The sequence below is a fragment of the Morone saxatilis genome, unplaced genomic scaffold, assembly GCF_004916995.1.
Source record: "Morone saxatilis isolate NCDOM2014 unplaced genomic scaffold, NCSU_SB_2.0 Contig10, whole genome shotgun sequence".
Classification (NCBI taxonomy): domain Eukaryota; kingdom Metazoa; phylum Chordata; class Actinopteri; family Moronidae; genus Morone; species Morone saxatilis.
Genome location: NW_023339652.1, coordinates 2,226,206 through 2,240,376, shown reverse-complemented (window position 1 = coordinate 2,240,376; position 14,171 = coordinate 2,226,206). Strand labels below are relative to the sequence as shown.

Genomic DNA, 14,171 nt, shown 5'->3' with positions numbered 1-14,171 from the left:
AGGTCAGGAGGTCATGAGATATAACAATATTTCCTGTGTGATTCTTATTTTTGTAGTATTTCTTATTTAATTTTAATCATTTATTACATTTTATTTCAGCACATACTGTTATTTATTGTGTTTTTTTCTGTGTTTTTAATCTCTTTAATTGCTGGTGTGTTTTTCCTTTATCTTTTTACCTCATATATTGCTTTTAATTATTATGTGCTGATATTTTGTGTAATATGTAAAGCACCTTGTTTGTTGTGCTATACAAATAAAGTTATTATTATTATCATTATTAAACTCTGTGTACCACAGTTCTCTACATATTTATATTTAACTCATTGTCCTGTATACATCATTGTGTACTTCATGATCTGGTCTCCTGGTCTTCATAAAGCACAAGGAGATGGTAGCATTGGTTTTACACAATATATATATATAAATATATGATTTTTGCTCCATTAGATGGCTGCTCTACAAAGTCAGAACTTAGTAGAGCAGCTATCTCCTATTTTGCGCCCTGGTCATGTAATAACCTTCAGAACACAGTACAGCTTAATGTCTCCCTGGGAGAGTTCAAAGCTCTGATAACAAGCTGTGTAATTGTGCAATCGCTGTTCCTAAGGTTGGTTATTGTCCCTTGTCTGTTTTTAAAGGCACTCCACTATTATTTTTACTGTCTCTTGTCTGTTTTTGGCGTGCTCCATTATATCATTTTTGTAACCTTATAATACTGGGCTATCTTGGCCAGGTCTCCCTCGAAAAAGAATAGATTTTAATCTCAAGGGACTTCCTGGTTAAATAAAGGTTAAATCAAAAGTAAATACATCTCTAAAACATCCTGCCAACTGGCAAACAAAAGGGAACAGAACAGTGACCTCCATGGCTGACGTAATGAGCAAACACGGACGTTGTGAAAAGGATCATCTGAATAAAGCAGCGTCTTCTATTCTGGTAAATGTTCTAGTGGGAAAAAAAGCTTTTTCATATGATCTCGATTAAATACAGTGACAAAAACCTGAGTCTAAACACACCCAGTAAAACTATTCCTAGATTTGTGAGTTCCCAAAATCTTTGCTACCCTAGAAAAGAGACAAGTTGTGTAGAATGAGAAAACTGACAGAGCGGCAAACAAATCGATATTATGCTACCTATAAATATTCAGTATTTCAGTACCACAAATGTCCTATGACCCAGTTTGCACCCATGAAGTCCCAGGGATGTCATAGACGAGTCAAGTCAATTCATTGATAGAGCACATATATAAAACAAGTGTTTACCAATGTGCTTTACAGAGAAATTATAAATACAGTGCTGCAATTAAATGGGTAAATAACAGCCAAATTAAAGCTTTAAGTGCTGGATCGTAAAAGTATTAAAGTAATATGTCACCCGAGTAGAGAGCAGCCTACAATAATTACGTTTACCAGCTGTGATTGTCAGATTATTATGAATCTGTGCTGGTAGGTTGAGCTCTGAAACCCTGGTTTTGGCACACAAACCGACACATCCACTTATGCCGACATCAACTGATAGCTTGTTAACAAAACTCCACATGTGCCAGCAACATCATTAACAGTACAGACTGAGAAACAAAATATTTCACAAGGAGCCTGCCTATTGTTCCAACAGCCCATTATTCTGAAACCACAGTAGTTCGAAACATGTCCCAATGGACTGAAAGCCCAGTTGATCGACAGCCCATTATCCCGAAAACAAATATCCAATGCCCATTGCACCAAAAACACCAACCCGGTATCCCGCTAAGTGTGTAGGCTAATACACAGCGAAACGTGTAACGTCCGATTAGACTTTCAAGTGAAGGTCGCACTTTGGTTGGGTTTAGGCACCAAAAGTACTTTGTTAGGCTTAGGAAAAGGTCTAAAATTTATCTAAAATTTAAACCACGTATCACACCAAAGTGTCTAATACACATGCTGGTAGGTACTGATGCAATGCAACTGCATAAAGTATACAAAGTCTGATGTTGAAACAAGATAAAACCGTTTCCATTTGAGCAGATGCATCTTCAATCGCCGACTTGAGTAAATCTGGAAGTGGAATTAATGTTCATTTTTGCTGCTTGAATTTCCCCAAAATGAAAAAATATTTTCGCCAAGATTTGGTCCAATGAACTCTTGGCAGTCAGGGTACCTGTGGATGATTGTTTAATGATTTTCCTAACTTCTGACCTTTTGTCTAGTGCCACCATAATTTTTCATGTACAAAACATCACCATATGTGACATATTTGGTGTCTGGAAAACTTTGGCATCTTTGGGATCTATTGAAAACGAAAATCTGAAGGTAAGTAAGTGTAAGTGGAGCTGTCATAGGGCTATTTCCACCTTTAATAATAAATCTTCAAGCTCAAAAATCTAAACCATTGAACAATGTCTGAGCAAAACAACACTAGAGAAATTGTTGGGGTTGAAGACATGAAGCCAACTTGGCATAATTGCTGATTAAGGTGGTTATGTTTTCTTACCTGGTGGCAGATTTCGTGGACAACCACCATGGTCAGCTCCATCTGATAGGATGACGACGACACCTCGGCATCCAACAGGATCTTCTGCTCCACAAAGACACTCAGCCCCCAGTTCTCCATGGCAGCGTACGGATGTTTGGGCACCGCCAACAAGTCTGAAAACCACACAGAACAACACATTATGGCTTTTCAGCACACACTGAATGTGTTCCTCCATTAATAAACTCCAAGTCAGTTTCATCCAGTAAGGTTCCACCATTAAAATAAAAAGCGTCGGTCGCTCTGACAGAATGACTGCTGGCATCAGAGCAGATCCCATTTTGGGTTAAAATTAAACTCATGAGTCATTTTAACAACCTGCCAAAGAATCCTTTTATCCCCACAACATGGATATATGGAGTTTTCAGATATAATTCTACATATATCTGTGTGAGAGAGAGAAAGAAAGAGAGAAGCAGACAGACAGAGCTGAGGACAGACATGGAGAAAGAAGACAAGCAATAGAGTCGAAATGAGGACAGGAGGGAGGAGAGAGAAGATGAAAAGAAGGAGAAGGTGAAGGATTCCTTTGAGCGAAGAAACTTTGAATAACAGGAGCTGAAGAAGGAGTTTACCTTTGGTGGGGAAGATTTATTAGAGCAGCGAGGGAGTAATTAAATGTCAGCAAAAGTAGAGTAACCTCTCTGGACAAATAGGCAAGTAAAAGTGAAAGTCATCCACTGAAAGTTTAAGAAAAAGTTGTGAAGTAAGTGCCATTAGGAGTACTCAAAGCTAAAAAAAGTTATGCTGAATATAAAGAATAAACAACAAAGTCCTACAAGAGTTCTTGGAGTGTTTCTGCAGGTTTTCAACACACACAGAATATCTAAACATACTGTGTTCCAACCAAGACCCATCTTGACGAGACTGAGCCTTTTTTAATGTTAATATATGTACTGAGAGTGTAAAATCATGTTCCCATCATGCTTTGAGTAATGCGGTAATCAGGCGTAGTGTGGCCTGGAGTGAGCGAGTCAGCTGTAAGCTGCACCTGAGCCACAGTTTGGTGTTTTTTTAGATTTCTTTTAAAAATCTACACCATGAAAAGTCATTCTGGTCGTGCTGTTAGCAGTTCCTGTTTCAACTCTTTCTTCTGAAAATTTTGCTAACATACAACAGCAAACACGGTTGGAAAGAAGGCAAATAACGAGGAAAGGTTTCTGTAAAGTCGTAAAATATCCATTAGCAACCTAGATCTAACCACACACACCCCAGAATCAGGCGTGTGATCTGGATTGACTGATTTATTGAACAGAGAAGACAAAACTGGTATGATGCCAAAGCATGTAAGAACACACGGCAGTCCACCATGGCAGTGTTACGTTTTCAACAAGTTCTCATTAAGCGGTCAAAAATTAACACGCAAACTCTCAAAATAAAGCTTGTAGTTTGGTTAGGTCCAGGCAACAAAACTACAACAAAAAGATCCAAAAAGTTAAGTACATTACGTACATAACTTAAAATTAGGGATGCTCGATATTGGCTTTTCTGCCGATATCCGATATTCCGATATTGTCCAACTCTCAATTTCCGATACCGATATCACCCGATACCGATATATGCAGGCTTTTTACACCGTTAGGTAACAACATAACATATCTCCTAATTGGTGGAATTAAACATTAGCTAAATTTTATTGTGATGCCCACTGGATGCATACAAAAATGCAACATTGGCTTTCCAAATGTAAACACTGTCTGTGCAAAATAAGAGAACAACTTCAACTTTCATTGTATTAATACTGAAGGAGCGCTAACGCTAATGATACTAAGCGCTAATCACTAGCTTAAGTAGCTCTGGTTAATGTTTTTGTGTTAATATTAATATTCAGCTTTAAAGTGTTTGCTTGTTGCCAGTTAGCAACCAACCAGTCTAGGTGTAGTTGTTGTTGTTATACGTCATCTAGTGCGGCAACCGGTAAACGTCCATGCTGCGTTCAAGCAGGCTCCGGAAATACTGAACACAGAACAAACATCGGTTATAAAAACCCGATACCGATAATTCCCGATACTACATTTTTTAGTGAATATCGGGCGATAATATCGGAGGGCCGATATTATCGGACATCCCTACTTAAAATACGTCAACCTTGACTTTTGGTTCCACACAGGACTGTTTGATTTGTCTTTATACTTTTCCTTCATACATGTGTGTACTTTTCACATCAAGGTGAGGCAAAATGTGACTATACTACTATACACAGTATCACATTCCAGCATTTTGTTCATTTCTGTGAAGAAAACTACATTATTTTTTTAAGTTGAGATTATTATTTAATATGAACTTTGAAGATCAAACACATTCTATATTCACAGAGCCTTCACTCTCTGATCAACAGCCTTAGAAAGTATGCAGTTAAACAACCAAAAGCTAACAGAACAATGAGATGAAAAAACACACAATTTGTACAGAAAATGAGCATATTAAGAATGTATAGTTGTTAAAAATCATAAAAAATACAAAATACAGACAGAGAATTGTTAAAAAAGTTCCTAAAAATAACAGGATAAGAATAACTCTGATGCAATATTTACAGGAAATAATCTGCTCAAAATTGATCCAAATCGCTTGTTTAACACAAACTTCCTGCAGTTATTGTGTTTCACTATCTGGGTTCAATGTACAGTTTGTCAGTTGTTCTGAGCTGTTATTGTTATGGATTTATATATATATAAAATATGAAACATCCACAGAATACTGTCAGTTTACTTAGAAAAGAAAAGGGGTCCCTTAAGGTAAAAAGTTGGGAACTCTAGTGGATCAAACCCACAAAGAACTATCACAAACTGTGCAGCTCTATGGAACTTTTGAGCGTCTTTTAGTTCTTAGTTTTGGTTTTTCTGCACATTATTTGCCATCAAACAAGCTCTGATAATAAATAGTGAACACAGTGGAGCGTTTAGCAGCTAAAGAACCAGATATTCTACTCAGGAGCCGGTTGAGACCAAACCAGAGCTAAAAACATGGATTATAAAGAGTTAATGTAGAAACCGACCTCTATTAAGGACAAAGGTTGAGTCGGTTAAAGTGAAAAGGGAAAATAAGAAAAAAGAGGAGTGGGAAATGGGTTTCTTTTCAGAGAAGAAACCTGATTAAAAAGGAGGAGAAGAAAAGAGCGGAGGTGAAAAGGTGAAAATGAGCTTTCTCACTTTAACACAAACCCAGATTGTTTCTCAGCAGGAAGAATAGGTGTTTCTCTCCAGTAAATGAGTCAAAAAGAGTTCAGGTCCTCATTTAAATTTAAAAACAGGATCTTTTGGCACTTCAGCTGCAGCAGCGACCTTCGTCAGTGTTACAGGATCACATGTGCACACAAGAGTGTGTTCACTGGGATCTAAACTCGAACAAACCAGCCTCCAGCCAGACTCCTCAGTCAGCTGGAAGATTTTCTTTCACTCCGGCTCAGTTTGATTCAAGCATTCACTCTCTCAACTGAAGAGCAGAAAAGAAACTAAAGAAGAAAGGGAGAGTAAAAAATATATTTTCCTACAAATTAGAGCTGATTGAAGTGAGGAAATATGCAATAATTTGTACATTTTTGGCAATTTATTTTAGATATCTACACTGCTTGCCAGGAAGTTTCATACACATTAATACTCCCCAGACGATGAACCTTTTTGACTTTCATGGCCATGGGACCTTAATTTTTTGTTTAAACTCTACTTTTTTAGCTTTAGAGGCATGATATAAAAGGGAAAAACATCATCGGTTGCTTTTTTATGAGTAAAATAAAAAAGGTTGATTTTTCTCAGTAAATTGTGATATATTAATCTGTTTTTAACTAAATAAAGTGCAAATCCCATCTTTTCTCCCCCCCAAAAAAAACCCCAGGCAACACTTTTCGTCTCAGTTGGTACATTTTGTTTTAGTTTCCCCTCATGGACCACTGTCAGTCTGAAGCTGTCAATCATCTGAGCAAAGAGTGACATCACCACAGTGTGACAGCTGTCAATCATCACAAATCTGTGGTGGTGGTGGATTACTATTGGCAGGTGGTATAGTGAGGTAAAACACATACACACACATAGAAAAACACACTGAGAGAGTAACGATAAATACAAAGCCAATAAAACACACACACACACAGGCTCATGCAAATGTTTACAGACAAACACTTTTATTAAATCCGTTGTTGGAGTGTTTCAAAGCTAGAGACACTCCTGCTGGGAAAACACACACAAACACACACACACACTCTCTATAAGCAGTGTCTGAGCGACTTTTTCTCTCATTTTTTATTCCTTCCATCTTCCCTCTGCAATCATAGTCTGGCAAACATTTCACTGTGTGTGTGTGTGTGTAGTGGTAGGTTGAGGAATGCCTGAGGAAATACATTCAGAAACGTACAGTTTGGATTCACACACTCACAAGCACATTCTGTGTCCTGTCACAGCTAACACTTCCTGTTTGAGGACGCTACAAACTGCCAGTCAAAATTAGCTTGAGGCGCGACGCTACAAACGCGCCACCTGCAAGACCACTTCTTCTGGCCTGTTTCACATAATGATCCACGTTTCTAGGCCACCTCATCTGCAGAGTATCTTCTTTTGACTCGTGTGGACAGAATTAATTCATCCGCATTGTGGAAAACCCTGGGTGATCACCATTCAGTCAGGCGGGGAGAACTCGAACTTGGTTTATTGAAAATGTAATGACTTGCAGTGTAGCGACGGGGCGATCTGAACTTAATCCTACAGCTCAGTTCGGTCCATTACCGACTTAATGCTGCACTTCAAGTGGCTCTTAACATGGTCAAAAACCTGTATTTGATCCAAAACCACTGCTGACTCTGCTGAGGCTCCATGCTGTCCAAAAACTGACCTTTGTTCATGCGCGCTAAACGGTCTTATGGCGTTATCACGACTGAATAAATATATTGTAATGACTTAAAACATTAACAACTAGAAACACAACTGTAGTCCACTCCGAAAAACAAAAACTACTTACTTTACAACAACAAAGGTATATTAAACGAAATGGTATGGCGCCCCACTCTATGACGCATGCCGTGGCTTTTTAGATGCCCATAAAAGTTACAATTATTTCAACTTCTTAGTCGTACCGCTCGTCAGTGTCACACTCAGCCCAGACAGTCAGTCAAATTAAGGAAGAGGCGGGCTTCACTACTTTACCACTTCCTTCCTGTTTTGATGCGGTTTACTAGTCTGGTAAATAGGTTAGCTAGCTAGTTGTTGGACTGCGTGAGAACTACGGAGCAGGGGTGTAGTGGGAGGTAAACCCAGGAAAACTCAGTTATCCTGAAATTAAGTCCGAGTTTGCTCTTCTACAACTTGACGTCTGCTTTAATTAACTTTTTTTCCTGCAATCATATTTTTAAGCCTTGTTGCCGAGGTGTTTTTGTCTCTGTGTGATTGTTTAGTGTTTAGTTTGAACACAAAATACAATTTACTGAGGCTGATGAGAGTGTCAATAGTTTTACTGGTGTTTGGTCATAAACCAAAGTAACAAACTGAAATTAAGACCTGATGATAGCGCTAGAGGAAAAGTTGGAGGATCACCAAAGTTATTACAAATTGTCCTGAGGGGGGACATGAATGTTTGAACCAAATTTCATGACAATCCATCTAATAGCTGTTGGGATATTTCACTCAAAGCCACAAATGTCAACCTCATGGTGGTGCTAGAGTAAAGTCGGACTGACCAACGGACCGACCTTTAAAAGGTCCAGTGTGTAACATTCAGGAGGATCTATTGGCAGAAATGGAATATATTATTGATAGGTATGTTTTCATTAGTGTATACTCACCTGAATATAAGAATTGTTGTGTATTTGTTATCTTAGAATGATACGTTTTTATCTACAGACGCCTTCAACGGAGGATTCAAATGTGAGGATTCACTCTTTTTCTCTGCTTTCCTCTTCATCATCATGTTTGTTTTCAGACTTTGGATGTCACCTTGGGCTCGGGGAAACTCTGATTGGCACTTTCCAATACTTTCTGACATTTCATTGACCGAAAATATTCATTTGATTAACAGAAAAAATAAACAGCTTAAAACAAACAGCTTATAGATCAGTGGTTCCCAACAGGGGTTGTGAGATTAATTAACAAGATACGAATGCAGGAAAAACATATTCCTGCCATACAGATTGATATTTATTTTGTTAGGCTTTCATCTGATTTCTGCAAATTACTGGATAATTTTACATCCGTAGGATTCAAAAAGCGTTTTAAAATAGAACCATGAAAAATAATTGATCTTTGGTTAATCTGGTCCCAAACTAGCAGACAAATTCGTCTGCTTGTTTTAAGGGTAAGAGAGGTTGGGAGCCACTTATACAGAGAGTGAGAAGACTGATATCTGAAGCCCAAATTACCATTTTTCAGTCAGTTTTTCTAATGATTTACAACATAAACACCTAAATGTTGTTACGAGCAAAGATGAACCTTCAGGATCAAAAACAGCCTCACCGTGGAGAACTGGGCTCCCTCCGCTGTCTGATTTTTGTGTTTAAAAGCTGAACTCTGCAGCAGCTGTCAGTCAGGTCTGTCTGGAAGTTAATCAGGTATGAACACATATCATGATGTGACACCTCAGACCACTGGGTGGCCTCTTTTACCCAGCATGCATCTCTCTGGCAGAGCGGAGGCAGTCATGAAGACCCACTGTGTTAAATGTTTCCAGGTATCCAGAACTCTGTGCTGCCTGAAGGCTGGAATTGATCTATTTCTGTGTTATGAGAGAAGCATCACTATCCTGTAGTCTTAATATCTAACTGTCCATTACTTGGATCTATCGTGAGTGTGTGTGAAGAGGTTTTTACAGAAAATAATGAAGAAATAATGATGATAAACTGTAAAAACTTGAAATAAAACTAAATTATATGAATAGGAATGTGATAATATATTGTGAGACAGTTAAATCGTGATACAAATATGTGAAAAATTGTGCTTTTAAAGAGCAGAGGGTGCTATCTACTTTTCACTTTCTTGCCACTGTCACCAAGTGCTTGCTCGTGGTGGGAACTGTTATGGTATTACGGTATTTTATAAGCAGTACGGTCTAGACCGACTCTATTTGAAAATGTGACGACTTGAAATTGAGGATGCACCATCCAGTTTAAAATCAGAGCTGTTTGGCTTCCCTAAGTCAGAAAATGACGATGATAACAGACGAGACATGGCAAGAGATATGAGGCTGTTTTCTGTAGCAGTGAAGGATTATATTTTAATTTTATTAAAGTGTAAAGTTTTTTGCACAGTTTATAACCTACCTAAAAAAAAAAACATTCTTAGAATATAAGAGAAAATATATATAAAGGGGTCTTTTTCAATCATAATTTGTCCTAAATCTAAATTTGTCATAAACCCAGTATTGTGAATTGTAACAAATCGTGAGTTAAATGTATTGTTAGAGCCCTATTGATTAAGTGTCACTATAATATAATTAAATATTTTTATAGGATTTTGTAACATTTCTCTGTCACACAATATTGTATTTATACTTAAAAAAACTTAAAAAAGTTACATCCCAGCTGTTAATTTACAGTATATCTCATAAAGACAGTGTTCAATGACAAATATATTCTGTTTTCTGGGACTGTTTCACAATAAAAGCCAGCCTGTTTTTTTTCACCGTTTGAATACTTTTAATGTGACACAGCAGCAGTAATAAATGTTAGTGTTAGCATTAGCAGTAACTCAATGCAGCTCTCATATGTCTCTAGGAGAGTGATCAGTAAACAGTAACGCTGATGTCAATGAGATAAAATTACAAAGAGCAACGCTGGATTACATTCTGCATCATTTCCTGTGAAACTCTCATGAGGGGGATGGCAGACCCCGCCACTTAAAGTGAATAGCTAGTGCTGAGAACATCCATCAAATACTGGCTTCTATGGCAGATTCTGTTACCAGAAGCTTTACTGGCTGATTGTGCAAGTTTACCAAACAACAGGAGTGAGAGAGAGAGAGAGAGAGACAGGCAGAAAGAGAGAGACAGTCTATAGCTGCCTGGAGACATAAAAACAGCTGCTGTAGACAGAAAACTCTCCTACTATGTTTTTCTGTTTTGTCCCAGTTTTCCAGCAGCTGAAGAAGTGCGACAAACAAACAAAAAAAAGACAACACAGAAAGTCCCAAACCCACACACATCTGTGTGCAGATGTTCCTCGTTTGTTCTAATTATCATTTCTTCAATCTGTTCATTCATTAATAGACAGCGAGAGAGAGAGAGAGCCCTTGTTCTACCTCTCTCGCCCAGCCAGTCTATATTAATGGCTGATATAAAAAGCTTTAAACTAAATGGGAAATGTGTTATTTCCGACTTCAGTTAATCAGACATACCAGGTTATAAAAAACACGGCCACCTGCTGTTTGTCTGCCAGCTTCAGAACTGTACTAGCTTCATGCAGCTAAATTTAATTTAAAATCAAGCGTAGCTGATAAACTCAGAAATTTCATGAACTGAGGTTTACACAACCAAAAAGTTAAAGAGTTAAAACTTAAAATAGACACAGTGAAGTCTGAAATACAACATGTAGAAAAGTTGTAAATGAAAATTGATTTTAAGTGCAGCACAGAATCTGACCTGGCTCTGAACTAAAATATAAGAGGACCAGTTCTGGGTTTAGTGTTGAAAGGCCGCAGCAGTTCTGTTGACATACAATTCATCACATCATACTCTGAATGTCAAGCTGCTCACACTGTTCAAACCTGATCCATCACCCAACCAGCAGCTGTCAGCATGACAGCAGAGACTGTCTATGTCCATGTCTGAGCCATCAAACATTTTAGTAGTTTAGAAGAACAGTTTGTAGGTCAGAGGAAAAGTGTCCAATGTAACAACAACCAAACAGCCTGAGCAAACATTCATCAACACAGCCTTGTTTTTTCCAAACTTTCATCATCTCTTTTTAAAAAGGTCTCAGGAATGGCAGCCGGGGTGGATGATAACACTATATGATCATTTACCTACTTTTATCAAAATAATATTGTGAGATTATGTGTTAATGCCAAAGTATAGGACAACAGTTTATATTATATTTTGTCTTTGTTCATTGTGACATATATCTAATCAAACTGTGCCCCACAGAACCATCTGGGAAGTTGTTGTTGGAAACTACTGATTGGATGAACCATCTGTCTAACCCAACTTCAACCAATCAGATCAATGAACCATATAACAAACTCTGACCGAAGTCAGTCGGGAGACGAAAACATCTTCTATATCGATAAAAAGCCTTCAGTGACATTCTTCTTTCAATGACGAAATACTCGCAGGTTCTGATATAACTGATGCTAGCAGCAGCTATGCTAACCTCTATGGCCGCCATTTTTGTCTTGTTGTTCATCACACATAGGTAACAGTATTTTGTCAAAGGACTCTAATTGGTCAGGTACCAATGTACCAGCCACAAAAGAATACATTGAAGACTGGCAAGATGGATTTTGGCTTCATCTTGTGATTTTGTGAGTCCAGCTGCCTCTCGAGGTTGTCGTATATCAGTATTGTCAGTATATTGTTCAACACTTTATGGCGGGAACAGGTGTTTTCTTCTTTATTCGTGTTTCCAGAGACTCCTGCTTTGCTCTGGAGAAAACAAGATGACCTTTTGGAGCAAATATTGGAACAGGACAGAGAGTTGGAACCAGGAGATTCATCCATGACTCTTTAAGTTTGATAAAGAACCGGCTGCTCACAGGGCTAGTTAGTGAACTATGGTAGTTAGCAAGCTAATGGCGGGAAATGGTGTGTTTCCCGTACTGCTGGCCTCTTTTGGGTTAGGTTGGGCTTTGTAGGCATAACAGGCTGCGTAGGACCAAGGTAAGATATGGTAAACACAAACCAGAGGGGTAAAAGTGTTTCACACAACAGTGAAAACATGCTAGCGCTAGTCAGTCCCAATAGCTTTTCAAGATACTTTCAATTTTCTAGGCAATTTAGGCCGTTTCTCACAATTGTATTATCACTCAATAAAAAGGTATAAAAGCTCTCTAAGCTAGCTAGGTTGCTAACTTCAGTTTACTAGCATTAGCTGCCAGTTAAAAAGCTTGTTAGCTAGGTCACTATGGGGACAATAAGTTCACACATTCATAAGGAAATATATAATCAACTCCTGTCTCATAACTGTCTGTAAACCAGTTTTACACTAACGACTGTCTGTCGTTAGTGGAAAAGGGTTTTTACTTTAGGAAGTTAAATAAAAGTGGACTGTGAAGATAATAAACTGCGATAGCATCCTCCATTTTGGATTCTTTAGCTCTATGTTTGCACATTACACAAAATATTTCTGTGGATTCACTTTTCTAATCCAAGCGATTCCATCTAAATAAATAAATATATGCCATACAATTTAAAATTCTAAAGTAGGATTTACTGCTGAAATGCAGAGCTGATCAGCTCTGGCCCTCCAATTGAAATTTAAGTAGATATGGTATGTTGACTTTTCACAGCTGAGAGGAGGTGGAGTGTGACATACAGAGCAACTGGCAGCTCAACTAATGCATCATGAAATATATAACTTACCGTGGAAACAGATTTCATCCATAGCTAGCGTCCAATCACGTACCGGCCTCTGCTCTAAGGCTGAATGTGATTGGCTGACAGCTCATTATCCACTTGAGTGAGGCTCAGACAGCAGAACTGATTGGCTGGCTGAGGGGAAATGGAAACAGCAATTGGTTTAACTTAAGGGGGAAATGCAAATGAGGCTGTTTGGTTTAAGGTGGAATATGCAAAGAAGACATTATACTCAATAGACATTTAAATTAAAATGAAATGAATCGTTTCATTTTACTGCAGAATGAACCTTCAGGAGGTCCCAAAACACACACACACTCACACGTGAATTATAACCTAAATTAGATTTACTTCACACACTGTCGTCACTCTCATGTGGTTACTCTGGTGTTTTACCCAAATTCTGTTTCTTCCTGTAGCCTCTCTTTTACTACAATTTTTCTTTTTGTCAGTGGTGGAAAATAACTGCATACATTTGCTGATGAGGCTCTGTAAACAGCGCATGCTGAGTCCAGGTGCAACATGCCCTACAGAGTCTCTCGCTTATAACAAAAGCTCCTCCAAATGATAAAAAGGAAAACTCCAACATCCATTTTAGATATAAAGGCGAGTTTACTAGTTATGTGCAGTACTACTCAGCCTGTTAAACTAATATCATCAGACAAAGTGGTTAAAGACGGGCATTTATCAGGAAGGGAGGGTCTAAAATATAAGGTGTAATTGACTTGCATTATGGGAAGTGTAGGATCCAGTGTATTTGGACCTTGAGCTTGCCTAATATCAGTTATCAGATAGTTGTTAACTTGTTACACTTTAGTCTTACATTGAACGCTACTGCATCAGTTCAGCATCCAGTAATGTACAGAGCAATGTTACAATGGAATTCATTTCCAAATCATATTACACAACAAAAATAATATGTTGTTTTTTCTAAGTAACGAGTGATGTCAGTGTGCACATTTTTGTATAGTATTGTATAAACTGTGTGAATCCCAGGAAGAACAGCAGCTGTGGGCTCCCGGTTAGCTCAGTCAGTAGAGCTGGCGACCCATGTACGGAATTGCCCTTTGCTGCGTGTCATCCCCTCTCTCTACCCACCTTTCCTGTCTATCTACAGCTGTCACTATCCAATAAAGCCAATAAAAGGCCAAAAAAAAAGAACAGCAGCTGTTATG

At 38.2% G+C, this 14,171-nt stretch overlaps 1 protein-coding gene across 1 annotated transcript in view; it reads right to left on the bottom strand.

Annotated features, from left to right (window-relative positions):
• Window positions 1–14,171, bottom strand: part of LOC118336577 (thyrotropin-releasing hormone-degrading ectoenzyme-like) — a 169,430-nt gene that overhangs the window by 77,283 nt on the left and 77,976 nt on the right. Inside the window, exon 5 of the mRNA XM_035673251.1 lies at window positions 2,473–2,627. Within this exon, the coding sequence (XP_035529144.1) occupies window positions 2,473–2,627 (155 nt within the window). The remainder of the gene's footprint in view (window positions 1–2,472; window positions 2,628–14,171) is intronic.